The sequence below is a fragment of the Anopheles darlingi genome, chromosome 3 (assembly GCF_943734745.1).
Source record: "Anopheles darlingi chromosome 3, idAnoDarlMG_H_01, whole genome shotgun sequence".
NCBI lineage: Eukaryota > Metazoa > Arthropoda > Insecta > Diptera > Culicidae > Anopheles > Anopheles darlingi.
Genome location: NC_064875.1, coordinates 54,604,542 through 54,632,195, shown reverse-complemented (window position 1 = coordinate 54,632,195; position 27,654 = coordinate 54,604,542). Strand labels below are relative to the sequence as shown.

General features: G+C 51.0%; 1 protein-coding gene across 1 annotated transcript in view; it reads left to right on the top strand.

Moving 5' to 3' along the window:
- Positions 1-23,971, top strand: part of LOC125954976 (ecdysone-induced protein 74EF) — a 221,973-nt gene extending 198,002 nt beyond the window's left edge. Inside the window, 3 exon segments of the mRNA XM_049685728.1 lie at positions 8,406-8,921; positions 19,166-20,050; positions 20,053-23,971. Coding sequence (XP_049541685.1) covers positions 8,406-8,921; positions 19,166-20,050; positions 20,053-20,324 — 1,673 coding nt within the window. The 3' untranslated portion in view covers positions 20,325-23,971.
- The last annotated feature ends 3,683 nt before the right edge of the window (positions 23,972-27,654 follow it).

The following is a 27,654-nucleotide window of genomic DNA, read 5'->3' as shown; positions in this document are numbered from 1 at the left end:
CCGTCATTTCACTCACTCGTAGCACTGAATTGGGTTTTCAAACAACAACAAGGTCCAAGCAGTCCTTTCGAATCCTCTCCAAGAAAAGAAAAGAAAGAACCAGAAGGGCCTACTGCGCACCGAGAAAGGGCGCTCCTACTAATGGGGAAGCCAGCGCAAGCAGCCCTTTGTTGGCCATATCCACTGGTCCCGACCGCCCGTCCGACCGTCCATGTCCGTGTCCGTGTGTTTGTCCTTTGGCTTTCCGGTTGCGGTTGCCGTGCGCCGCCGTCAAGTTTCACGCAACTTTACCTCCAAACAAACGCCACACCACTTGGTCGATGGGTTGGTGGGGACGGGGTGCGGGGCATTCCCCCTTATTTCGCCTGCTTGCTGTTTTGCTGCTCGCGCAACAATCGCGCAACGTTCGCGCGAAGGGCTCCGGGCTCCGGGCCATTACACTCCTCCGGGGTGCTCGCGGCCATCAGGATCAGGATCAGGATCGTTATGAACGAGTTTTCCTCCGGCGTCCGTTCGCGGACACGGCGCATCATTGCGCATCACTCGGATCCCTGTCCGACACACACACACACACACAGAGACGCACCGCGAGAATCCTCGTCAAATCGCGCGCGTCCGATGATGATCATGTGGAATGATTACACACTGGCGGAGTTGTAATTATGATTTCAACTACCAGAGCCCCTGGGGTGGCCCGGGCCATCCAGTCCATCATGTCCACCGCTGGCATGCACAAGGTGAGGAAAGCATTAGGAGGCCCCGTTCCTTCCTTTCCTTCCAGTTCTTCCCCCCCCTGGTTGTTGTTGTTGTTGTCAGGCAGCGGTAGCCAGGGAGCGGCTGAAAGCAATAAAAGCAAAACGAATCGAAAGCGGATTCCTTCGCGCGCGCGACTTCAAGTTTCTTCTTAAAGGGGGAATAGAGAGAGAATGTCCAGTGCCACCATACCGTGTGTGTGTGTGTGTGTGTGAGCTGCGACAGTGATCGCTACCCATCAACTGCACCAGGGGGGGGGGAACAGAATAGCCCGGAGTCCGGCCCGGCCCGGAAACCGGAAGCGCGTTTTTCCTTCCTCGGGGCGCGCAGAAGACGAAGAAGTCAACCGAAAACCGGGAAGCGAGCAGAAGAGAAGCTAAGGGAGAGGGAGAAAGGAGAAGAAATGTAAATCAGTTCCCTGGTCGCTTCCTCACTTCTCACCGGTGCTGACGAGAGAGAGAGACAGAGAGAGAGGTAGAGAGAGGTAGAGAGAGGTAGAGAGAGAGAGAGAGAGTCAATGAGGAATCCGGAGGCAATCCAGCACGGATGCGATGGCGCGACGCGATAGCGACCAACCAGCGATGCGGTTGGTTTGCATTTATTTATTTTCATACGAGGAAATGGAATGGCCATAAATCTTGGCTTCCCCTGTCCTCCCTTCCCGCGGTGATGGTGATGACACAGGGGAAGGAAGGAAGGAAGGAAGGACGTTGGAACACGTTGGAAAGGATTGGCCGCTCCGATCGGGATGCTTGATAGAGGGATAGATCATCATCATTGTTGGTGCCGATGCCGATGAAAGGCTTTTTCCCCTTTTTCTTTTTTTTTTTTGTCCAACAGACAGACAACGGTCCTCGGGGTTATCCGTATGTCAGCTAGGCCCCCGTTGGCAGCTGACGGACCTCAGTTGGCCCTCCACCAATGTCCAAATTGAAATGATGTGCAATCGAAGTGACGAGCCGGCCGGTCGATGGCGTTCCGTTGAGTCATCCGGTTGCAAGTCCCGCAAAATCCTTCTCTTTCGAGCGATCGAATTTCCAGTTCAATCAATTGACAGATGGCCCTAGGTCAGGGAGTTATGAGGCGCATGGCGGTCTCCTGTGGACGGGGCCAGCTGGTCAATCACGGCAAACACACGGCGACTGCGTTTCAGATCCATTTGCCTACGTCTATGCAATCGAATGCAATGGTCGCCATCGGGGACAACAGCTCAAAACCCCTTTTTGCAGTGGGATGTGAAATTCTCGGCAGCTGCAGCCCGAGGGAGTCCCGTGCCGAATTGCCGAATGCCCCGGACAAAGGACCTCAATCAACAGTCGATACACCGACGCAATGACGTTGTCACCCCCGACTCAGTGTTTGTGTGTGTGCGTCAGTGTGACTCAATCCAATCCGAAAGGATTCGTTAATCCTTTTGCCGCACTCCTCCACTTCTCGCTTTCATCCTTTTCGCTTTCTCTTTTTCCTTTCCTTCTTCTTTTGTTTGTCTCTCTCTCGGTCGATCGCTTTGTGTGCAGTTCGAGCACCTAATCCGGATCGACGTTCTTCGGGTGTTCCGATCCGGAACTCGGATGGGATGCTTGGGTAAACAATTTGGCAACCTGAAAGGGAAGCGGGAATCGTCGTCGGCTCTCGAAGCCGATAATGATCCTTTTTTTTTGGGGGGGAAGATGGATGAATGGAGTTGTCGGCGCAATCGGCTTGATGCCCTTTCAACCATTGAGCGCAACCTTAACCTGCAACGACCGCACACCCGCGCTAGGACATGCTGGGTGTATACAGAAAGGATCGGCCGCTTTTGGGAGCAGGTCAGAAGAAGTAATCCATCCTTCTGTCATTCACACAAATTAGCCTCAAAGCGAGAGCAGAACGAAAACAGAACGACACACATAGAGACAGAGCATCGGTCCGTTCTGTTGCAGGACGCGCGTCAGGATTCGAGCCCCTTGGACAGATGCAATCTGCGAGATTGGCCCATTGTGGTCGGGGTTGCATCCCATAACAATCGAGTCGAGCCGCACTCGAGTCCCGCATCTGATCCTTTCACACCTTTTCTTCACCGTGATCATCCACCTTCCGGAGCTTGTGTCACGCGTACGTAACCCTCTCGACTGCAAAGAAAGGACACACACACACACACACACACGCACACATAGTACAGAACATCGGGAATTCCCCCAAAAGGCAAAGGGCGTATTCTGCCGAGGGGGTCCGGTTCAGATTCGTTTAACCTTGAACACGACGATGCTGCGAAGATACTCACCGGGCTCCGGAGTTTTGGATCAATATTTGAGAGTCCTGCGCTGGTGCAGCGCGAGTTTTCCAACGTTTTACATAACGCACGCAACGTCTCTCCAACATCCCGGGACTCCTTCGGCGGAGAAGATCCTTTTGATGTGATGCGAACTTGCCTGCCTTCCAGTCAGACAGTCAGACAGCCATCAGCTTACCTGTCTGCCTGCCTGCCTGCCTGCCTGCCCCAACCTCATGCATCAGTCATGAGTGGAGTGGAGTGGTGGAGCTGTTCCGGTGAAGAGGGCTTTGTTCCGGTTTTGTGCTTCCGGTACCCAGCAGCAGGACTCCAACTCGGAAAGTGCTCGACTGTGTCCGTGCTTCGTGCTTCGTGGAAATCCCAATCCTCTTGGCTGGTCCTGGTGAGTAGAGAGCGAGAGAGCGCGACAGAGAGCGAACGAGCAATGTAGCCGGAAATCATGTTACAGACCCGCCAGCCGGCCGGTTTGTGGCCCATTTCCCGGGGCCCCACCAACGGGGTCTTTGTTTTATTATTTGTCGTCCGGGATCCGGGGTTTGGTATCGTCTTAATAGTCCGTAGTGCCAGGCCCCAAACAGCCAGTCCGTTCTTGGGCCCGTTTGAATCAGTTATTCATGAAAGATGTGTACCGGCCGGCTCGGCTCGGAAAAGGGAGAGGAACCGCTGTTCCATCTCGGGAAAAACCTTTTTCTGGCAGCGCGCCGGCTCCGATGATGTCGTAATATCCGTCATTCCGTCCTGACCCGGCCGGCGGGAGGTGTCTGGTAGCATCGATGGTGCCGTATAAATATTTTAATTGAAAATCATTTTCACAAATGGGGACCTCAAACCGTGATGGTCACCGGTGAAGAGGAACCTGGGCTATAGGAACCGTGTGAAGGTTAAGGTGATGCGATCAAGCATTGAAATTGACATTTGGATCAACAGCTCTCATTTTCGGAGGTAGTCAGTACCTTCAAATTCCATTCAGCGAGTTGAGGAAGATCCTTTAGATAACCACTATTGATCGAGCTTCTTAACATCCTCTTAATAGTCCAAACTCCAGTCCATTTTGTACTACTTTCTTGTCTACATTCCACATCACGCGGACCGCGATTGTAACGGAATGTGTAGTTCCTGGTTCCTGGTTTTAATTGGTCGAGTTACCAACAGAAAAAATAACAAAACAAAACAGTCGAAAATCCCCGCGACCATGGCAAAAGGGGATAGTAGCATGGGATTATGTTCGGCTCATTTCCCTCACTGCGCGAAAGGAGAGGAGAAGGCTTCGCGCAGCAGAACAACAAAACAACAAAAAAAAACACCAAGGGGAAAATGAAGCGCAGTTTTGGGCAGCGAGGAGACCGAGAGCGAGCGCGCGCGGTCAAATGACAGATGAATCAATTACCGGCATACCAGTCTGCGTTCGGCCGCGGCACGATGACTAACGCAACGCCGCCTAGCCGCCGGGAGTGATCCATTTTCCGGGCCCGGTTTTTTGGGGCGGAGAACCATCTTCGTCTTCTGCTCGTTCGTTCTGTGTCTTCTCGTGGCTCCTAGCCCCTATTGTCCTTCGAAAGGCTTCGGTCCCTTCGGTCATCGTGGTGACGATGGCCACGACGATGCGTTCGCGAGAAGAACGTGACCAAATCAAGCGAAAAGCAATAAATTACGATGACACATTTGACACTAGCGGCCACTAGGGCCGGGCGCTGAGGCGCGGAGCCGGTTGAGGACGCGTGTCGCAGCTACCAGAAGCCGTAGCGCAGCATCACCCTGTCTCGTCATCATCATCACCCTGTCTCGTCATTCCTGTCCGCGCGGTACATTCCCACGAAGAACCGGCGCCCGGCCCGTCGGTACCATTAAAGTAGAGCGCGGAAAAGCGAAGGAAAAACCGGAAAAGCCTCGCGGCCGGGGCCAAACCGGACATTTACTTAAATAAATAAATCATCACCAGCCGGCGGTCACCGTCCGGAAAAGACGGTCCGAAATTCGAAGGTCCGAATGGCCATAACTTCAGCAAAAAATCAACCGGACTTGGAATCAACCTCCTTAAAAGCCCCTTCCCGGATTTCCACCATGCGCAGGCCAGTGGCCAGTGGCCAGTGCGCAACGCGCGCGATGATAACGTTTTATTGGCCCTCCGCGCGGGACCGCGGATCCGATTCCGCGCTTCCGCGCGGCAAGAACAACAAAATCGGATCAAATGGATGACAGGAAGAGAGAGAAGAAAAAAAACGAAAATAATAACCCGGGTCCCGGGGTAGGAACTGACCGTTCCGCGGAACGGTCCCTCTGCGTATCCGGTTCCCCCCTTTCACCCGGTCCTTGGCGTGGCCTCAAGGACGACATCCCGACGACGACGACGTTCTCCCTGTCTCGACCCTTCCCCCCGGAACGCGCATCGCTTCGCGGGAATGCAAAGTATGTAAACATGGAACCTCGGACTCGGCCAAAAAAAAAAGGGCCAACAGGAGCGGCCGAAGCAGCAGCGGCAAAAAGGGGTGAAGAACCGTCGAAAGACGAAGATGCTGCATCGCGCGGCCGCGCGGCGCTCGGTGCGAGTCCATCAAACTGTTGTGCGATTAGCTACGCGGCTCAATCAACTCAAGCAGCTCAAAGCTGCAAAGGGGAGGAAAGGAAGGAAGGAAGGGGGAAGGCCGCGGCCGCGACCGCTTTCTCCTCACGCTGTTTCTCGCGCCACATTGTAGCGTGGACGCAGGGTGCAGGGGCACGGCCACGGGGCGGCAGCTAACGAGCAGCAATGACCACCAGAGAAGGGCAAAAGGCTCGGCAACCGGAAGGAACCGGAAGTTGTTTATTGAGGTCCGGTTGCTGAAGACCCTCTTCCCCGTTGCCGTTGCCCCCGGGAAAAGGTGTGTTTAGGCAGCGTTTGTGTGTGTGTGTGTGTGTGCGACGTCATCAATTAATCCGGTCCTGCTGGCGCGCCATTCCAGCAGCGCATTGCTCAGTTCTCGATGTACTTTTTTTTTTGCTCCAATTCGCTCGCTCTCACTTTTTCTACTCTGTTTCTTATCTTGTTCTTCGTCTTGTTCTACTACTTCTTCTTGTTCTTCTTCTTCTTCTTCTTCTTCTACTACTACTACTTCTTCAGCTTTTTTAAGCATTTCTTATCACGCAATAGCTTTTCGATTTTCCTACTTTTTCCGATTCAATTTTGAAAAAAAACCCCTTTTTTCTTGCCTCTCTTTGCACCACAATCTTACACACCTCAAACACTCGAACTCGGCGCTCCGTACCGCGCTTGCCGCTCACCTTTTTTTTGTCATTCTGCTACTGCACTACTGCTCGCCCATTCCCGGGGAGCTCCATTGTTTTGCCAGCATGCACCGTTTTTGTTTTTGCTGGTTAAACGTTTGCTTTCTGGCTTCGAAAACCCCAGAAGAAAACCAAAAAATCTGTGTGTTTGTATCGTTCGTTCATCGTTCGCCCGCAGTTTGCCATGCTGCTGCTGCTGCTGCTGCTGCTGGAGCACTGGCGTCGTCACCCTTCCTTACGCTTCTGACGGACGACGATGGTGGTGGTGGTGGTTGTGGTGGCGGTGGCGCTGGCTTCCTGGAAAACATTTTCCATCTGCGCTCGATGGAGAAGCTGCAATCCTCCCACCATCAAGCGTTCCTCCGATTGGCAAGTACGTATTGGTATTCCCCCTACACCTCGAAAAAGTCCCCGGAATTCGGAATTTCGGAATTCGAAATCAACCTTCCGCACACCAAGCCCTACCCCATCCGCAAAACTCGTGAATAATGCTTCGGCACAAATCGCGGCGACGAGCATTCGGAATTATGAAATTATAATTAATGATTTGTGGTTCTCGCCGTCGTCCTCGTCCTCGTTCTTCGCCTCCTTCTCCTGCTCCGAGAATTGCAAATCGCGAACCGCGCGGGACCGTCCTGGCCCAGGAAAGGGTCACCGAGATGGAACACATTTGTGTCCTTCGAGCGGAACGAAACGAACCCCGAAAGGACAATTATGCGCTGAAGAGGGTGGTATGCATGCTTTCCCGCATCTTTTGTCCCCGCAAACTCCCTCTCTCTCTCGCTTCTTCTTTCCGATCTGGAAAGAGGTTGTCGTTCGATTGGCAAAATAAATATTATTGCAAGTGGCACAGAGAGAAAGAGAGAAAAAGAGAGAGCGCGCGAACCGTGGGACCCATAAACGGGGACCGAATGTCATTGATTTCGCTCGTCATTTCAATGATTGTGCAGAGACCACCGAATGCAGGCGAAGGACAACTCCTTCCCTAGAGCTAGAGGCGGGCTGGGAATGAGTGTTGCTTTTTGTGGCAAAACATTTCTTCGATTGAGAATCAAGAAGCTCGCTATTTACCCCCGGGTAGTGTGTGTGTGTGTTTGCAGCGGCTACCCACGCATATCCTCTCCCCCTTCATTGTTCCGATGCCGATCCGTTGTGCGTGATCCTTGTGGGAATCATCATCATCATGATGATCATCTCTCGGTGTATGATCGGTGTGATCGGGTCGAGACATAACAAATGTACGGTAGCAAATTGTAGTTGCCTCTCCGGGACCTGCTCGGTCGTGATCCCTTTTCTTTTTATCCTCATTCCTGCTCGTCGCCAATTCCTCCACTTCGTTGGATTGATTCGCTATAAAGCTTGATATCTCACCTGCGCCGATTCTCCGATGGTAGATCCTTGTCCCAGCTCCTGAGACCCCTTTTTTCGGTCTCCGGATGCTCCTTGCTTGCCATTAGGCCAGGGATTAGGGTTCCTTTCGCGGGTTCTTTGGGGTTCCCTTTTTTTTTTTTGGAGAAAAATCCTCGAGCAACAGTGAAACTTCAAACAAACGCGATCCTCAGTTCGCGCATCCGATGCGATCATTCGTCTGTGTGGCTCTGTGTGTGTTTCTGTGTGTGTGCGTGTGCGGAAACGGCACCAGGCAGCACAATGCGGGGTGTTTTGCGAACAAAACGAAGAAGAAAAAAAAAAAGAAGGTAAAGGTAACAACTTTCCTCGTATCCTTTCGCGCGCGTCGCGCAGCACGACGCCTTCCACGCCGGCGTTACGTTTTGTGATTTTTGCAGGATGCGGGATTTGTGATTCGCGAGCTGCACGCGGGGGGGGGGGGGAGATCGGTGCAGCTGGGCAGTACCCCGGGCGCGAATGAATGGTGATTGCCGGAGCGTAACGATCGCGCTGATTAAAGGGAATGATGATGATGATGCGTGGAGTCGTAATGTTGTGTAGGACTCGTAGGAGGATTAGAAAGCTGGTCTTGGAGGTCCTTTGCCTGTGGAATGGCGTCGCGCCTCTCGGGAGGCTTAACCAACAGCTGGAGAAGAATTTAATTTTTTTGTTCTTTCTTTCTTCCTCCTTCTCTTCCGTTTCTTTCAAACCCATCTCGCGCGTGGTAAAGGCTCACTACCTCCCAGCCCGGCCGATAGCGGTGTGTCGGATGTGGACAGTTCCAGCAGCGGTGGGCAACCGGCGTGCAGCGATGAGCTGAAGGCGCGACTTGGCATTCCGACCAGCAGCACCGGCCCACCACAGCATACCCAGCAGCAGCCGCAACAGCAACAGCAACAACAGCATCACCACCAGCAACAGCAACAGCAACATCAGCATCACCAGCAACATCAGCAACAATCGCAGCATCAACATCCGCAACACGCCCAACAGCAGCAGCAGCAGCAGCAACAGCAACAGCAACATGGCGTCGGTTCGCCTTCCTCCGTCGGTTCGTCGCTTAGCTCGTCGTCAGCTCTCTCGCAGGTGGCGGCAGCGGCCGCGGTCGCGGCCACCCAGCAACACCTCCAGCAGCAGGCGGCCGCAGCCGCCCACCTCCAATCGTCCGGTACGTTCCTGCGGCCCAACTTCTACCATCACAGCTCGCCACCGCTGCGCAACATCTGGAACCAGCGCAACGTACCACGTAAGTACATCTCTGCTACTCGATCTCCATCTGCAAGACTCTGGCGGGGGGATTACGATACGATCTTACGCAACGTAGTAGCGGCGAGCGGCGCGTTTCTTATCAGACGCAAAGAAAAAACCCAAAACACAACCACCAACACCACAGTAACATCTCTCGCTGGTCGGTTTATCTGCCAGCCGGAGATTACGCCGCGAATGCGAATGCACAGTTCGATGCACCGCGGTGGTCCGGGGCGCACGGAGTACTCTTTGACCTCCAAAATACCCCAAACCCCCCCTGCCACCCTTGTCGTTGCGGCCTTGATTATCGTAATGCTCGTTCGCTCGCTCGCTCGCTCGGTTTTAATCAGTTTGCGTTCTGCAATTGCACCTAAATGCACCTCTCCTTCCCTTTGGCTCGGCTTCTCCTCTCGCCGCGAACCGCGGCGACGGTCGTCTTCATGGTGGTCGGTCGAATCGCGCAAATGTGGCCGATAAGAGGGCGTGTGCGATAAGCGATAGCGATGGCGAGCGAGCGCAATGTCTTGACGGCGTTCCAGGCGAAACTTGGCGTGCGTTCCAAACTGTGCTGCGGTTTGCCAAACAATCAGCGCACAGCGCACTACCAACCTCGCGCCCTCGTCCTCGCGCTCGCCCTCACTGTTATCAGCTGCTCATTGTACTCCGAAAAGTACTTCCTGATTGGGGTGGTGGCGCGACACGACAGACGACAGACGACTGGACGGAATGGTTTCACCTTTTTTTTTTCGCGAATAATATACTAATGATGGTCGCGGGCCCCCCCCTCGAAATGGGATCGCGAATAGTTTATCGGTCTCGTCTAGTCTGAGGTGTCTGTCTGTGGCCGGGTCACTCCAATGGAGACCCTCAGATTGTCAACATAGGACACCATAACATTGTGGAACTGGATGCCACTACCACCTGGAAGGGCCAGCAGCAGCAGTGGCTTCCGCTGGCGCCTAGTAACAAACCATGCGCTTGCCAATCTCCGCGTATCGGTGCATCGATCACTGATGCCAACACCACAACAACAACGCGCACCAAGAAGTAGAAGCAATTGGCAAACGCCCTGCGAGTGGGAAGAGGAGAAGGTCTTATCAAACCAAGCAGCGGACTCCGGGTTGGGTGTGAAGGGAGGAGAAGGCCCCCCAAAAACGGTGTGCGCCTCAAGGACGCCCTGCGTGTGTGTTCCTTCTGGTCCGGTGTTCGCAAATGCGCAAACACACAAACGCTCCAGCCGAGCACCAGCAGAGAGCGTCTGGAAGGAAGAAAAGCGTCTGGATAAACATTTGCATTTGCACACACACAGAGAGAGAGAGAGAGAGAGAGAGAGAGAGAGAGAGAGAGAGAAAGAGAGAGAAAGAAAGAGAGAGAGAGACCCTACGGAAACCGAGAGAACATTCCAGCACCTCCAGAGCTCCATTCCTTCGCGCAAAATACAACAAAAAAAACAGACATCGAAAGAGGGAGGGGGTTAAATTTGGGGATGTAATTTGTGCATCATCCTCTCGGAGGAACCAGGGCGGGAAGGGAGGGACCTGTGGACCGTTGTTTGCCTGTGGACACAGTCGGTTTGGGGCCTCGGGGCTACGCGGAAGAACAGACGATGCCACGAGACAGAAAGTACTGTTGTGACTGTTGTGACTGTCGTACGGGGAAGCTAATGATCCTGAAGCTGTTTACGATCGTTGGCCCCCTGGTTGGCATCAGATTGATTGCCGCGCCGCAAAAATGGCGAACGAAGACGGAAATGAGGCTGCACAGATCGTGCACTCGGCGAATGTGACATCCGGTATGTGTGTGCCGGTGTGTGTGTGTGTGTGTGTGTCCGTTCCCGTTGGTTTGACATGTGTCCTACCATGTCATGTCCCTTCTCCTTCTCGCAAAAAAGCAACAAAAAACAATCCGCAAAAAGGAAGGATTCGTCATCTGCATCTGCAGTGCGCGTCGCCTTTTTGGCTATCTTCTTAGCTTCGAAACCAGTCCGGCGGTGCCGATGATCGCGAAACCATCAGAACCATCCAGCTCTGCATCCTGTCTCTGTCACGATGCCACGACCGAAGCACAATTTTCGGCAATTTTTCCCGCTGTTTCCGCCCCCCGGGGGGATGTTTTTTTTCTCTCTTCCTCTCTTTTCTTTTCCTTTTTGTCTACTTTTGTGCCTACCTCTCGCGAAACGCTGCTATATTTAGTCTCCGTTGCGATCGGTTGGCATCTGCATCGCTGCTGCTACTGCTACTGCAGCTCAGCGAAAACGCCGCCATCGTCGATCGGTGGTTGGTGGCGCTGCAGAAAATTGTGAATATTTTGTGCTAGCAAAAAAAAAGTTGAAATGAAAGCAACAAACCACCACCAGAACATAGGGCGGTCCTTCGCGGGAAAATTGAAAAACATCTTGCACCGCCTCAGCACAGAGCACAGGATCAGGAGCACTGGGAAAGGGGGGGGGGGGCATATCTTTCAGCGAAACGTTTGACCGTCCGGGGGCCGGTGCATCGCACATCGGTGACAAGATCGTGAACGTGAAAGATGACGATCGTGACGATTCGGTCCGGTCATTGAACTCGGTGATCGTGCGCGATCGTAAACAAAGCATTAATCACTCGACACACACACACACACACACACACACACACACACACACACACACACACACACACACACACACACACACACCCACATGGAGGGGCGAGACCGACGAGTGGTTGATGGTGGTGATCATTGGTTTATGCGCGGACAAACGAATTAGCAGTCACGCAATCATGATGATCATCATCATCATCATCTTCATCCTCCCAGGAGAGTAGTAGCGATTCACGATTAAACGATCAACTCGACGTGCTATAAACAGACCGAAACAGGTCCAGGTAAGCGATATGGAGCTGAATCCCGCTGCTTAAAAATTGCAGCTCAACAAGCGTGAAGTCAGCGTGCGTCACGTGACGTCACGAAAAGTCGTCAGAAAGTGATGCGGATCTGTTCCTCCAAAAAGGTGTGGCCAGCGCGCGCGTGTGTGTGTGTGTGTACCGGTTGTCGTTTTTAGCAAATCGTTATTGCTCCCAACATAGCAGTCGGAATGGGATCGTTCTGCTGCATCTTTTGGATGTCGCTGTCGTTTTTTGTTTTTTTGGGGAACGATTTGGACACAATGTTCGACGCTGTGTTCGGCTAATTAGCAGAATGAGTAGGACAATAATAATAATATCTCACGCAGGACGCGCACGCTGCCACTGCATGCCAGCCTCGGCCACGGGGTTTTTCCTCCGTTTGTTTCGTTCTTTTTGGGCGGACAAACAGAGTGACAACCGTGGACTTCCGTGCACGCTCGCAACCGTGCGAATATTGTTTTTTTTTTATTCCGGCCGGGCCTGTGGGGCTCTCGCACACATCGCAAAACATTCTGTTTGCACATTCTGGATTGATCTCGCTCTGGCCACGTAACAACACTTAGCCGCAGCACGCGCCGCTCGCGACACACGTCGAGCCTGTACAACTCGCACTCGGAGTCGAGTAGACTTGCCAAGTTCTTGCGATAAGGCGGTGGTCTCGTGGTGTGTGCGCGCCCGGGCGCCCCACGACATGCTGCTGCTGCTGCTTGTCACTGCCGTCATTGTGTGCAATTCCAGGAAAACCGAAGTAAGAGAACAGGTTAGAGGACAACCTGCAGGTGGCATATTAACGTTCGGAATGGTTCGGAAGCAAACCAAACCTCCAGTATGTGACGTAGTCCGGTCCGGTAGAGCGAGTGTCCGCTACCGACAACCGATCGATCCGGAACTAAGTCCCGTTTTATCACCAGGAACAAGAATGTAATCAACGCCCGAGCAACGGCCAATGTTTGGGGATGTCTTGTTGACAACCACAAGTTCGCTTGTACAGGCCCCTCACCCCGGCCTGGGGGGAGGCGGGTAGAACATACCTTGACCATACCGTTTCATTTTCTTTTTTATCAAACTTCTGCCCCAAACATCGACACCCACCGTCGTCGTCATCGTCGTCGTCGTCGTCGTGTTCTGATGATGAGAACAGCAAACAGCTCTCTCTCCAAGACACCCGCCTCCCCCTTTTCCACTGGCCACTGACTTCCGAAGAAAGTCGCAGGAAGGGTGACGCCAGCAAGTTCCTGTCCGAAAAATGCGTCGCGTCGCGGGAAGAATGGAGAAAGGTTTCTCGGCACCGTAACGGCACTCGCTGGTAACTTCCGCTTCGCTTCGCACAACAACATGCACGCACGGCCCGGTACTGGAATGCAAGTCTTTTTTCCAACTTCTGTGCTGCTGAGCTGCTGTGTGTGCGGTGCGGTGCGTTGCGGTTTTTGCTGCTGAAGGTCAGTTCTTTGCCCGGTTTTTCCGACACCGACGACCGCCAACCAACCAACCAACGAAGCACCTTGAGCTGCTGCTGCTTCTTTTGCCACGGTAGCAGCAGACCCCTCCTTCCCCGGTCGTGTGATGTGTAACCGTGGTGTGGTACGTGGAAGTAACAACCACGCGTGCACACGAGGCGCGCTGGCGCTTGCGGTAGAACCTAGTGGAGGGGGAGGGGAGTGGAAGGGAGTAGTGGATGTAAACAGGTGGCCGAACCGAACAAAACACGACGCCGACGGTTGCTAGGCTCTACACGATGATCCACTACTACTGTACTAACAACCGCAATCCGACGACGACGACGACGACGATGATGGTAATGTAGACGCGGTTCTTGTGTCAGAGTGTCTCGGGGTGGGTCGTCTTGAAGTTGTCACAGCGGGTGTTCAAGGCTCCCCGGGGAGGGAGGTTTTAAAACCGGAAATCAACCCGGCCCATCGGAGCGCGTGTGCGGTATTCGATGATGAAACTGCATCTGCAGCCCCCTCGACGAAAGCCTTCACCGAGTTTGAAAGATCGAAAGATGCCGATGATCTTCTCGCAAGCCAACGAAAACCCGCAACGGAGTTCTCTGTATCATGGAACCAGTTCCATCACCCGAGGGTCTGATGCAACCTCTTCTCTACTCTCCTCTAAACGCCAGTTCTGTTTCACTCTCGTTTCCCTTTTCCGTACTTCCGGAGGACGAGGTGTCGGTTGATGTCATAATATATCCTCCGCCGTGTGCGACGACGGTGTTGGACACATTCCGTGCAGCCACGGATAGTGCCTCGCACACACTTGTCCACCCGTACGTGTATTAGGGATTCCTCGACACATAGGAAATAATTTGCATTTTTGAAGGAACGTTTTGCATTTCCGATAAGATCTTCGGACGCAACTCCGTCCGTAGCGCCCTAAGACTCTCGATTTCCAGCCCGTGTTTAAAGCCCTGTCGAGTGCTTGAATACCTTGGGCAAGGGCCGACGACGACGCCGGTGGGTCTATGATACTGAGTGTTCACTTCCGGGGCAGCGGATCCCTGCCTTTATTCCTGACCTGAAGTGCTGAAGCGTCTCAAGCGTCTCTTACCATGTCAAATCGAGGTGTGAGATGGGCCGGACCATGGACCGCCGGAAAGGATGTTGTAGTTTCCGTCCTCTAGCTAGCTGGCTAGTTGGCACTCCGTTTCTCTCTCCCTTTTTTATTCTCTTCTCCATTTTTTCTTCTCCATGGTCCATGTGACGTCTTATTCGTTTCGGTGGCGCATGGCACGATGGCGCTCGATTGCATATTCTGGGTGCATGCCGCGAGGCTCGCAAATAGTCAATGCTAATTGCTGCCTCCTGTCACTAGGTGTGACCGGCTATACCTCTATCGTCTGAGGTCTGACTCCGGGCGTAAGATGGATGATACGATACGGCGTGGCAATTGGCCTGCTGTCAGGCGGAAACGCCAACGCGAGTAACGCGCGAGCAGCTGACACCAAATTGAACCAAATCAACGAGCCTCCTCGAGCAAAAAAAAAAAAACTGGTGGCTTCCACCGTGATACAAGCAGCAACTCAGACTCAGAAACTGTTAAGACTTCTCTGTGTCGTGGTTTCGTGGTCTAAACACGGAAGCCAAACGTCCAACGATACACGGACCCGCTAAACCCCGACTCCTCCTCGGTGACTCCGCTGGTGTGATTGTGATAATTGACTATCTGCACCATCATCATCATCATCATCACCATGATCGCCATCAACATACAGCAGTTGACAGCAATCGTCGACCATGATGATGATCACCATACGCGCAATTTAGCGAATCCGTGAAAACGAATTTGGAGTCCATCGGAGTCCGGTGGTTCAGTTTCGGTTTCGCCAATTAATTCGTTCTCGCGGCGACGACAACGACAACTTTTAACGGACTATTTCCTCCAGCCACGACCAAACGGCACATTATTAAACTCTTCCGGTTCTCGCTCGCTCGTCCGGTGCTTGAGTGTCCGTCTGCCTTTTGGCGTGGCGCAATGGCAAACCCCCGTCCCGCAGTCCATCGGGAACAGGATCATCGATCACGTCGATCACGTCGAGACGATTTGCTCGACAAATAAAATCGAATTCCCATCGCCACAGCCGCCAATGGTTCCGGCCGCCACATGCAAATGCCAGCCGCACCTGATGGGAGTGACGGCGAAGCGAGCGAAACGATGCACTCGAAACCTGATTTCCGCCTCACCAGACGACGACAGCAGCAGACGACGACCAGCAGTCGGTGTTCGTTTGTTTGCTTTCGGCTGTCGTCGTTTGGTGTGGCTACGTGTTAAGGTTTTCCGGTCGCGGAACGGACGGATGCACGGGGTCTGCGACGACCATTTAGACATTCTGTCTTTCCTGCAATTCGCGCATCTGATTCTTGGTGTCCGTTTTTCTGTCGCAAACGTGTGTGACGTGGACCTTTTTGTGGGGAGATTTTCTGCAACGCATTCCTCAAATTCGATCCTTAGGCACCGCCCTTCGGTGGCGCCCATTTTTGCGAAGCCACACTCCGGTCAGTTTGTAGGTGACCGCTAACCCTCCTCCGGGGGTGGGGGTGTTCGCACTTCCGGACCACTTCTAATTTGATTAGATAATTCAATGTCAACAAGGACCACAGCAGGAACGCGAAAGGCAGGAAGGAAGGAAGGAAGCGAAATGGAAATCGATCGGATGGCGCAATGACCCCCCCCTCCATTCGGTGGTTCGGTAATACGCGCGCTCGTGCACCGGCCGGCCCAGTAGTACTCCGTTTTTGCCATTTCCGGTTGCCTAACGTCAACAGTGCGCCGCCCACGGCATCGGTTACACCCCCCCCCCCCCCCCCCACGGTGTGACCTTCAGCCGGTGCAGCCAAAGACAATGTGTCGATGACCAACGCAGCCAACGTCGGTGGCATGCGCGTTACGCGGCCATTGCATCGCACTCGTGTCACCCCCCGAGGTTTGGGGGTGAGAAGCGCACTTGTCGTTGACAGCGATGGCGATGCCGATGGCGAAAGGCGAGCATCTTTTCAATAAATTAGCGCTAACGCTAAAGAGCGCACTCGCAACAACAGCAACAACAACAGCAACCCCAAACAAGCTCGTGGTTTGAAGGAACGAGGCAACAATCGGGCCGGTATGCAAATGTACACTCCACGACCAATCCCCGACAGTGTTTGAGGAGGTTGATGATCAGGTCCACTATATAGTGGCGATGACAGTCCTGCGCGATATTTATGTAATGTAGTAGCTAACAGGCAGCAGGATCGCAAACTCTGGATGCTGGTTAGCAAAGGGCATCATCGAAGGTCAATCGAAGAACGGCATGTCACTACTGAGGGTTTTTTTTCCCTTTTTAGAAGTCTCAAAACGAATCTGCATTTGAAACACGTGTCCACTTCCGTTCGAAAGTGAGAGCTACTCACACAAACGCACGTGAGGCACATGGAGATTCCCGTACAAACAGCAAACCACAAAAAAATTGGGGCCACCACCAAGATGTGGCCGTTGGTTGGTTTGTTTGTTTCGTTTGACTCTCGCTAATCACGACCGGCGGGAGTCGAAAAGGAATCAACTGTGGTGTGTCGGGGTCGCGAGTGAACAGCTGTAGCAACAGCAACATAACCGCGAACGCAATGCAAACAGAAGCAGCAGCAGCAGCAGCAACGTGGTGCATAAAGACAAAAGGGAGGGAAAAACCATGAAGAACCCTTCTTTACGCCAGCTCCAAACCTTACCGAGGACGTGACCGAGAAGGGAAAACGGACGAAACGAAGAAGAAGAGACGCAACATGCAACAATTGGCGTCAGTCAGCGAGACTCGTTGCAACACTGCGATGACTTTGGCTCCGTGATTTGCGCATGAAAGAGAGAGAGAGAGAGAGAGAGAGAGAGAGACGAAGAGAGAGGAAGCGAACGAACGAAGATGCACTTCCGCTGCACCGCACTCACGGCAGCTCTTGCCTCGAGCGTCTTGCTGCTCGTTGCTTCGCCGCGGTTAGAAGCCGCACGCCGATGGGATGGGATGGTACGGAGTGGCGCATTTTTATGTTCGTTTGGTCGACCGCCACCCGCTCCCCTCCTCGAGTTGAGTGGGGTGATCGTTCGGCTAGAAGGTCACTACCACCACCACTACCACCACCACTCGCTACGACGGCACCGAACGTCGTCGTTGATTTAGTTTTTCCCTTTCCGCGGTTACGCGCGGTACCAACCGGAGAGCCACCGATGCACCGATTGCTGCAATAATGCAATGGGGCCGTTTGCATGCCGTGTCCGGGGGGCAGTTGTAGCAATTCCCTTACTGCTGCTGTTGCCGGTTTCACTTCCGCCGCGTCACGGCGTTGGCAATGTAGTCGTGGTGGTCGTGGTGATGGTGGTGCTGGAATCAATATTATGGAATCAGCTGGCCGCCTGGCCGCCATGGCATTGGGAATCAAATGCAATGGAAATCGATCGGCTGAAGACCGCCGGGCGGATGCGAAAAACCTGTCGCCTTGCTCCAGTTCAGCAAATGCAGACGAACATGTATTAGAGACCCGTCGAGATGATCTGCTTCCGAGTACGGATCCGAGTGCTCGTGGTTCGTTGAAATCGTTTAAAAAGTCATAAATTGTAAACTATACCACACTCTGTAACCACTCGCAGGAGGACGAGGAACATAAAATGAAGCAAAAAAAGAAAAATGCTGGAGTTCCTCGTCCGGAGCAGGAGAAGAAGCTCGACACAAGCGAGCAGAAGGCAGACGATGACTCCGGAGACTCGGCAGCGAGAGAGAGAGAGAAGCATTAACTATCCTTCTCTTTATGCTGCACTTTATGTTGCACTTCCCAGAGCAAGAAAAAGGGGTGGAGGGCCTCGCTATGCTGTTGTGTGTCTCTCAGGTGCAGTGCAGCTTCCTCTCGTCCCGGACTGCGGGGCTCGTTTGAAGGTCACTCGCAGCTCAGCAGTAGCAGCAACTTCTTGCGAACTCTCCTCTCCACTTACTACCGAGACGCACTCTCAATCTGCACAGCATGGTGCAGCATATTTTGTTTCAAAAATATTGTTGCTCCAGCGTTTTCCTGCTGTGTGCATCCGTAGGTCCACGGGGATGGGGCGGAATGTGCTACCAAGCATCATGATCCACATCATCCACATCATCATCACCATCGTCATCATTATGATGGTGCTGTGTTGCAATTATCCAACATCCTTCCATTTGGTCCATTCGTCACGTTCGCTGAGAAGCTTAAGATCCGATGCCGAGACAGAAACCAGTACCAGCGAACGGCCCTGAGCTAGAAGCCAGACATATAAATGGCACCAAAAAATACTAGGCCCGCTTCGTCAATCAATTATCAAAGTATAATGTTATAGCCACCCTTAGGGCACTTCAGGTTGCCTGCTAATCCCGAAAGCCGGCCGACTAGTAGCCGCAGCATTGCGTACGACAATGTAGTTGTCGGAGGCCCCGCGGTAACAAGTCCACCTTTAAGTGCGCTCTCCAGTCGCTGTGCAAACAGGAGCGCCACTTCCGCACTTGGGGTATTACTGGAAACTCCTAGACGTCACTTGGACTTATTGGACCGGTATTTTGCCAAAACTACCGGACACACTTGGCCTCGGCTTAGCCGCACTAGCTATTAAGATGAGGTGCGACTATCATATCCGGTGGCACTTGACAATGTAAGGAATTTCCTCTTTCGCACCTGGACCCGGGAGCGTACGTGTAATGCGCTCGGAGTCTACCCGTGAATTGGTCTGTCGCTAAGCCACATAAACCTCAGATATGTCTATTATGGGGGCCAGAAGTAGCAGCCTCTCTAGTTGGTGCGAATACTGATAACAAGTTTCCCGGTCATGTACTCATGTGTGCACTTTCCCCATTTCTCCCCCTTTTTTCTTCCAGTGTCCGACAACTACCACTACCTGCATTCGATGAACTCGGCGGCAGCGGCAGCAGCGAACGGATACACGTCATCGGCGGCCGCCGCAGCAGCGGCCGCAGCCGCCGCCAACCACTTCGCATCCGGTGGCGCTGGAGCGAATGGAGGAGTCGTCCCGAATGGTGGAGCGCTGGGTCGTGGCGGTGCTTCAGCTACGGGTACGGGAGCAGCACCCCATGGACACCTCGGTGGCCATCATGGAGCCAGCGGAGGCAGTGTTAACGGTGTCGGTCATCATCATCATTCTGCGGGCCTTGGCGGAGTACCGGGAGGTGCCGGTGGCCATCTTGGTGGTGGTGGTGGTGGTAATGGCGGTGGTGGACAGCAGCAACATCTCTCGCATCATGCAGCGGCGGCGGCCGCAGCAGCCGCTGCCGCCGGTGCCGCCCTCATGGCGAACGGTCTCGGATTGGGCAGTGGTAATGGTGGCGGCGGCGGCGGCAATGGCGTCGGCGTTGGTCCGCACGGACACCATGGACCGCACAGTGTCTCGTCCAGCTGTACCGACGATCTGTCCTATATGCTCGAGCTCGGCTTTCCACCGCGGAAGCTGAAAAAGTCGAAAAAACCGAAGCTGGAGCTGGGCGTGAAACGGAAGTCGCGCGAGGGCAGCACCACCTACCTGTGGGAGTTCCTGTTGAAGCTGCTGCAGGACCGCGAGTACTGTCCACGGTTTATCAAGTGGACGAACCGGGACAAGGGTGTGTTCAAGCTGGTCGACTCGAAGGCGGTCTCGAAGCTGTGGGGCATGCACAAGAACAAACCGGACATGAACTACGAGACGATGGGACGCGCCCTGCGCTACTACTACCAGCGGGGCATCCTGGCGAAGGTCGACGGTCAGCGGCTCGTCTATCAGTTCGTCGACGTACCGAAGGATATCGTCGAGATCGACTGCACGGGTGCCTGAGGGATGGTGCTGCCGCCCACCGTGGCGGAGGAACGTGCCACCACCGGGAGGCACCGGATGGTGCCGGTGATCGCGACCCAACGGATTATTGCACCTTCATCCACCTCCTCCTCCTCGCCGTTCGGTTCGGGCCCTCTTGGCATTCCAACTCAACGCTAGTCCCCCGGATTGCGTGCTGCTTCCATCCATATGCGTCGCTGCTTCTGCGATGACGTCTGCTGTCGTCGTCGTCGTCATCGTCCTCGTCATAGTCGCCGTCGCCGTCGTCACTGCCAACTGTGGTCGATGTACAACCAACCTCTATTATTGAACACTCTTTGTACCAACATTGATATTTATTCCGAAGAGAGAGAGAGAGCGAGAGCGAGAGCGAGAGCGATAGAGAGAATGAGAGAGAAACAGAAAGAGAGATCCGCGCGACGTCTTCAAACCTAGCTCATAGTGATACCAACAAACACCCCTTCCCCCCCCCCTCCTACCCTTCTTCTTATCCGTATTTGCGATAACATTTTCTTTTAATTGTATAAACAAAACAGACACACACACACACAGAGAAAGCGTGATGATAGAGTTTTATTAATTTTATATTATTTTTTATTAAACACCCACGGCCCACGCCCCCCAATCCAACAGGGGGGTTTTCCGTTTTCCCGCCCTTTTTTCTTTATTATTTTTTTTTTGTTTAAATTTTAACCGCCTTTTCCGAGCGTGCGATCGCGCAGTTTTAAGTTTGTTCGTTTGTTTTTTTTTTTAGGATTAAGAAGCGGGCCGTGCTAGGAGAAGCTGGTGCATAATTTATTTCGATAAGTTTAGGCAACAGCTACCACAAATCACTGAAACTACAGCAAAAGAGAGAGAGAGAGAGAGAGAGGGAGAGAGGAAGCTAGGTAACAGTAGCACATACACACACACACAAACCTTCAAGCAACGCGAGCGATCGCCCATAGTACAACCGTAAGCAGCACAGCGCCGTACCGAGATCCTTTTTAAAAATGTTCCAAGGAACGAAACGGGCAAACATAAGAAAGAGCAGCAACAAGAGGGAAAAGAGAAAAAGAAAGGACTATGGCCCACGCACCCCTCCCGCAAATGTTCAAAGTACAAACGAGACAAATCGAATTGAGGAAAGGCGCGGACATGCGGACAACAAACGAGATCGAAGCGACGGTCCCGAACAGTTGATCAACAACGTGGTAACGACACATACACGCGAAATGTGGCAGTGAATTAGTATTTTCTTTTCGTTTGTTGCAATATTGTAACTGAACCGATGGTTTTTTATTCCCCCTAAATCCCATCCTTCATTTGGTAATGTGTGACACGATCGCGTTTTAATGTGTGTGCAATGTGTTTCCCTATTTTTCTTTTCTTTTCCCCTATATGTTTTTTCCCCCATTTTTGGTTTGATTGTTGCGCGCGTGTGTCTATGTGCGTTTGCTGTACGTTTAAGTTGCAAAATGTTTCTCAAACTTTGTAATTAAATGCTGTAAGATAATAGTTACGTTACGTAAGTTCCCCGATTTTAAGGTGCACAGGCGCGTACAGTTTATAGGTCCGCGGATCGCGCGTTTGTTTGTTTTGTTTTTAGACAAAAGAAGAACGGTTTAGTCTTTAGCGATGATGTACATTACAAACACTAGCTACGGCTGGGGAGCTGGTCCGATGTACATTTTATCCATGTTACAATACGCGCCCGCATACAATGGTCAGCCAGTCTGGCAGTCGCATCAGATCAGCGACCGATGATCACTGGCTGACTGACTGGTTAACTGGCTGGCTGGCTGGCTGGCTGACCGAGCGGCACTCAAACTGTATAAATTGTATCATCATTGGTTTAAGATAATGTAAGTTCTGTTAAGGCTACGGTAACCGCTTATCCTGTTGCTCCTTCCCACGCACGCACACAAACACACAAAAAACACATCTCTGCTAATGTTATTAATTATAAGTTAAGGACTCGCGGCAGTCTGTTCGGTGTAATACTAGGAGTAAGAGCTCGGTTTTCTTTTTAATTTACTCGTTTTTAGTCGCGGTTTCCTTTCTGCTGTTTTTTTTTTTTACAATTAAGTTCCGCCCTTACGGCGGACGCCTATAGCAGGCTAGCTCGATCGAGCTCAGCCTTCTCGCTGTGCGTGTGTGTGTGTGTGTGTGGCTTGAATTGTGTTACTATAGTATGTTAAAGTATGCCAAGTCCCGTGTATATACACCTTGGTGGTGCGCGTCCACACCGTTTCGTTCGCTGCTCTTTCGTTTGTGCAATTTCTTTCCTGATTAGCGAGAAAGGGAGAGTGATAGAGAGAGAGAGAGAGAGAGAAAGAAAGAGAGCTGGAACAGGACAAAATTAAATGTGAATAAAAAGCGATCCCGTTTATTAAAATCCGTGAGCAAAGCATGCAGCGAGCTCTTGAAGTTTGTCACTGCCCCTTCCACAACGAACAGCACCGGACAGGGACCGAGGCCCAAAACAGAGGATTCCGCTTCCAAACTCGTGGAAAGCCAGCCCGTACAATGCAAAGCTAGAGAGAGGAAAACTGATACAAATTAGACCGCGATAGGGCCACTGCGCGTTCTGGCTTCCTTTTTTTTTTGTTTTTGCTAACCATTTCAAGCATGCGCGAGTCGGAAGATGCCGGAAGATGACATCCTCCGCAGACTTCCACTTTTGTGTTTAGAATCTTGATCTCATTAATTTATTCCTCTGCTTTCCTTGCTACAGTACGAGCTCTTTTGATTGGTTTATTTTCTATTGGTTCTCTTTTCTGTTATCCTTGCCATTCTTCTCTTCCTCTCTCCCTCTCTCTCTCTCTCTCTCTCTCTCTCTTTCTCTTTCTCTCTCTCTCTCTCTCTCTCTCTCTCTCTCTCTGTCCTGGTCTCTTGCTCGCTTGTTAGCAAAATATCCTTCGTGTTTCCTTCATAGCTTCTTCCCGTTTTTATAACAACCATACCTTCTGTACGGACAAGTGTTGTGCGGATTCCTGTACGAGAGTGTCCTGGGGATGCAAGGCAATAAAAGAAAACAACCAAACAGGGGGTAGAGCACTACACTCTGCCAAGCATAACAAGGCATATAGCAATAGAATGTACTGTAGAGCAATATTGTTTAAAAGAAAGTAAACATATAATTTTCTTCCTTGTCCCTTCCATCTTTCCCACCATCATCTCCCACAGGGATGCCCCACAAAAACAAATATAGCAAAAGGAAAAGAATGCTTTACTAAACCACAATTAAAGTAAAATTAAATCATAAACATCGGGTTTACAACAAAGACACACACACCGCAAACGAATAGTACGAAAGCAGAGCCCCCCAACCGTAGGGCAGGTTGAAGCGAAAGCAGGAACAGAACAAGATGTAAAACAAACCAACAATCAAATGAAATCAACCAACCACAAACTTGTCGATATTGAAATAGTTTTATATATGTATACATATGTTACACGAGTTGTAAAGAAGTTTTTATAATGCGCGACGCGAATCGCAGCAACCATGTCCCCCATACACGAACACACACACACAATACTTTCGAGCTGGCAGCGAGCGAAACATCGGAAACAGGACAACCACTAAACATAAATGTAGTAAATGTGGGCAAGAGCGGTGTGTTAGAAAGGAAGAGCAGGAGAGAGGGAGATCGACAAAGCGAAAGATGCTGTGCTGTGGTGGATCGCTAGTGATCGCGCGTGTTTTTTTTTCATTTTTTTTTTTTGTAGAATCGTGTGCTTATTTGCCTGCCGCGGAGCTGAGCATTGATGGGCCGCGGCCGTGGCAGGTTGATGTAAAATTATTACTTTTTAAGTTTTTAAGGATCGTGCGTTTCGTCGTCGGAAATGTGAAAAATAAAACGCTATATAAATTATACTTTTCTTTTCGTTTATGTTTTTTTCTGTTGTTTTTTAAACCGCCTACTTTGCTTTCTTTCCGTTTCGTTTCGTTTCGTTTCGTGCTTTGTGTCGGTTGAGTTCATTTTGAGTAAGTATTTTGCGTGTTACTACATTTAAGAGTGCACCATGTCGGGACGGTGCATACATTTAGGCACGTAATAAGTAACCGTGAATGGGAATGTAACCGGGAGATTGACCGATTGAAGGAAGATGCGCACAAAATTATGAGAGAGATAGAGAAGAAATGAGAGAGAGAGAGAAAGAGAGAGTGAATTGAAGATAAAAGGTACCGGAAAAGACTGAAAACTAGTAAATTTGAAGCAAAATAGTGATCCCGGCGTGAGCGGCCCAAGGCTGCCCAAAGAAAAAAAACCACTCTACAGGGTCAATATGAGACAGTACCGGGGCTTCGGAAGGCGAGAATGTTATGTGAGGAATGAAAAGTCTGAGAGAACAAAAAAAAAGCATTTGGAAAACTAGCACTAGTAGCACTGTAGGTTTGATAAGAGCGTTCGGTGATCGAGCTTTGCGATGACCGAAAAGAAGTAGTGGGGAGGGAGGGGTTGAGCGCCACGTCGTCACGGGTTTGTTTTCGCAATCGAACCGACCGACGATGACCGAACCGGTAGGGAACAGGGAAATGAAGCAAAAACCAATTGGCTGTGTGTACCGCAAGTGTGTGTATGTGTGTGGAAATCATCAAAATTTAAGTAGAAAATTATGCGTGCGTGGTATGCGAAGTACGCGAATCCCTGACCAATCGGCGATTGGTTTAGGAGGATGTGATAACGCGCGTTTGGCAAAACCACCCCACGCTCCCCCAACAAACTGGCATCGTAAAGCTCTTCACCGCCACGCAGACCGGCTGGATATGTTAGAAAATGTAACGAACGAACGGTTTCCAGGTTGATGATTGATCTTCAAAATCAAAAACCAATCACCACGACGACCACCACCACCACCGCCGGACAGAGAAGGGATACCACCCACACATCACCACGATGTGGTGTGCGGTAGGGAAATGAGGGTTTTTGCTATCACCTTTTTCAATATTCGGCATATTCATTGACGACCTCTTCTTAGTGGTTAAGTGGTTTACATTCAGGTGTTTAACGCAGTTCTCGGTGTGGTCCAAAATAGTCCAGAAAGGAGGGGAGGGAGAGAGATAGAGAGAAAGAAGAAGCGATCTTTGTCATAGCATTTGTGTGAAAATATCAAAAAATTGATTGTAAACCGAAGCCTACTGCCTATGATGCCCATAAATAATTCCTCTAGAAGCTTACCGAAGGAGGCAGAACGGATCAGCATGAGTGAAAAAAAATACACACAATTTTAGAAAAGTTTGTACATAGAAGCTAAGCTAGAAGGTAAGCCTAGAGCGGCTCCAATCGGGGACATAATGCTTGAGTGGATTGCGGGCCGCGTTGGTGGAAGGCCACCAGCCAGAAGGCAGAACTTAGTTAATTTTAGTCAAATTTTGAAAACCCCTCCCGTACCCCGTACACGAACACAAACACACACACAACAACACACTGGATTCGTCAGCTTTACAGAAGAAAGAACATATTTGAATCCTGTCTAGTAGCTGTCCCTTTAGTGCGTTATATCAAAATCCCAAACATTGTAGAGCGCCCAGCGCGAGTAGAAGATACGCATCGTAACCGCTTCAGCTGCGCGCGATCCCCAATCGGCTGAGTTTGTGCTACTTATCAGGTGCAAGAGGTGATGCCAATGGCGATACTCGAAGAAAACCCTATCGAGTAGAGAGAGAGAGAGAGAGAGAGGCGCCTCGAAAGCGTTCGAAATTAGTTCAATTTTATTACAAACCCCTTCTAATCCCCTAGACCGTAATATTTAGTCAAATTTTTCCCCCGAAACAGGAACGAAAGAACAAAAGACAAACAACACCGAACATACCTCAAAGTCGGTTTAAGACCGGTAGACGTAACGGAGACACTGAGCGTTACAGCTTACCGTTCGTTCGTACAAACCACAAAGCAACAAAACACCTCATACAAAACGGACGTAACAAAAATATGTAACGAAAAGTACACACGCACCGCAGTTGGGGAAGAGAGAAAGAGAGTTATTGTGTTATTTAAGAAGCAAAAGCAAAACCAAAAAAAAATTATCACAAATTACATACAAACCAAATGCAAATACAAAGGATAACGGTAAACTACAAGATACAAACTACAAGAAGCAAATATATACCTCACTGGTGGTGATGCTGGAGATAGTAAATGAATTCGTTCGCAGCACTCAGCGGCAGTAATCGTCGAACCTCATCTGTTGATTATGGTTGTTGCTTTGCAATACAATACAATATATACATACATAGCTATATGAATAGATATACATCATACGTAGTTATATATCAATCGCCTGCCCGGCCAGCAGTTGCTCCTTATCCTCACTCTGATGGATGCCCGAGGCTGCGCTTTTGTGCTGCGCCGCAGTGCGAGTGTAGTTTAAATTTAAAATGAATTCAATGAAAAAAAAAGACTTACAACTCTAAAAGTAAACCAACCCTAGCAAACATTGTAACTTAATGAAACAATTTTTCAATTTTTTAGCAAATACAAAACATAACAACCCTAGGAAGGTTAATGGAAAAATGGAGGGCAGGCGGGCAATGCACCGTGAAATGGAAGTGAAGAAAAGAGAGAGAGAGAGAGAGAGAGAGAGAGAGCGAGAGAGGGTGAGAAAGAAGGAGCGAGTGAGCATTAAAAGGGCTTATAATTACGTAAAATGAATTTCAGGTTTCATGGCAAATTCGTGTCGTTTAAAAGTGCTAGCTAAACACACACATTGTAAGTGACTGACGCAACTGACTGACTGATTGATTCGTGAAGTTCGATCTCCGCTCGCACCCTTTCGCATGGCAGCAGGGAAAATCGTACACCATCGCCGCCAACCATCCGAAGTTCGATCGATCGATCGTTCGTTTCAGGATCGGTTTGGTGAATGAAAGGATATGAAAATAGGAAGCGATGGTGACGATTGTAGGGATAACACTGTCTGATGTTCTCTATCGATGAGCTAAAAGAAGGGATTTTGGGGGGGGACGGTAAACCAATAATGTAAAATCCTATCGTTTCGAATCGTTTGTTTTTTCCAGAACATAACGCGAAGGCAGTTCCAGGGCCTACGATCGTTCTGCTCGTTGTTGGTTTCAAGTAGTGATGTAAGTAAGCAGAACGTAACTGTACGTTGCGCGTGTAGGCGCTCCCCTCATCGTCGTCGTCGTCGTCGTTAAACCCGAAAAATTGGGCCAAAAGCATCGTCGTCGCCGTCGTCACACACATTCCCCAGTATCTGGGATGATTTTTGGCTTTTTGGGTTTTTCGTATTTTATAGCGGAGCTTGCGGGAACAGGATAATACGATGCTAAGCATACAAATCCTGCCTTACTCCGCTCATATACACATCGACACACATCTTCCCACCACCACGTTCCTTAGTAGGAGAAGAAGACGGATAAGAAGTAGAGGCTTATAGCTAGATTAACACGCTTTCAGCAGAAGCAAAGAAACCCAGAAACCAGAAGGAGGAAGCAAATGCTAATTCTAGCACGCGGTCGATTAAGAGATGAGAAAGCGAACTGAACTGAACCGACATTAGAATGTGGGATCCTGTAAATACTAAGCGGAGAAAACC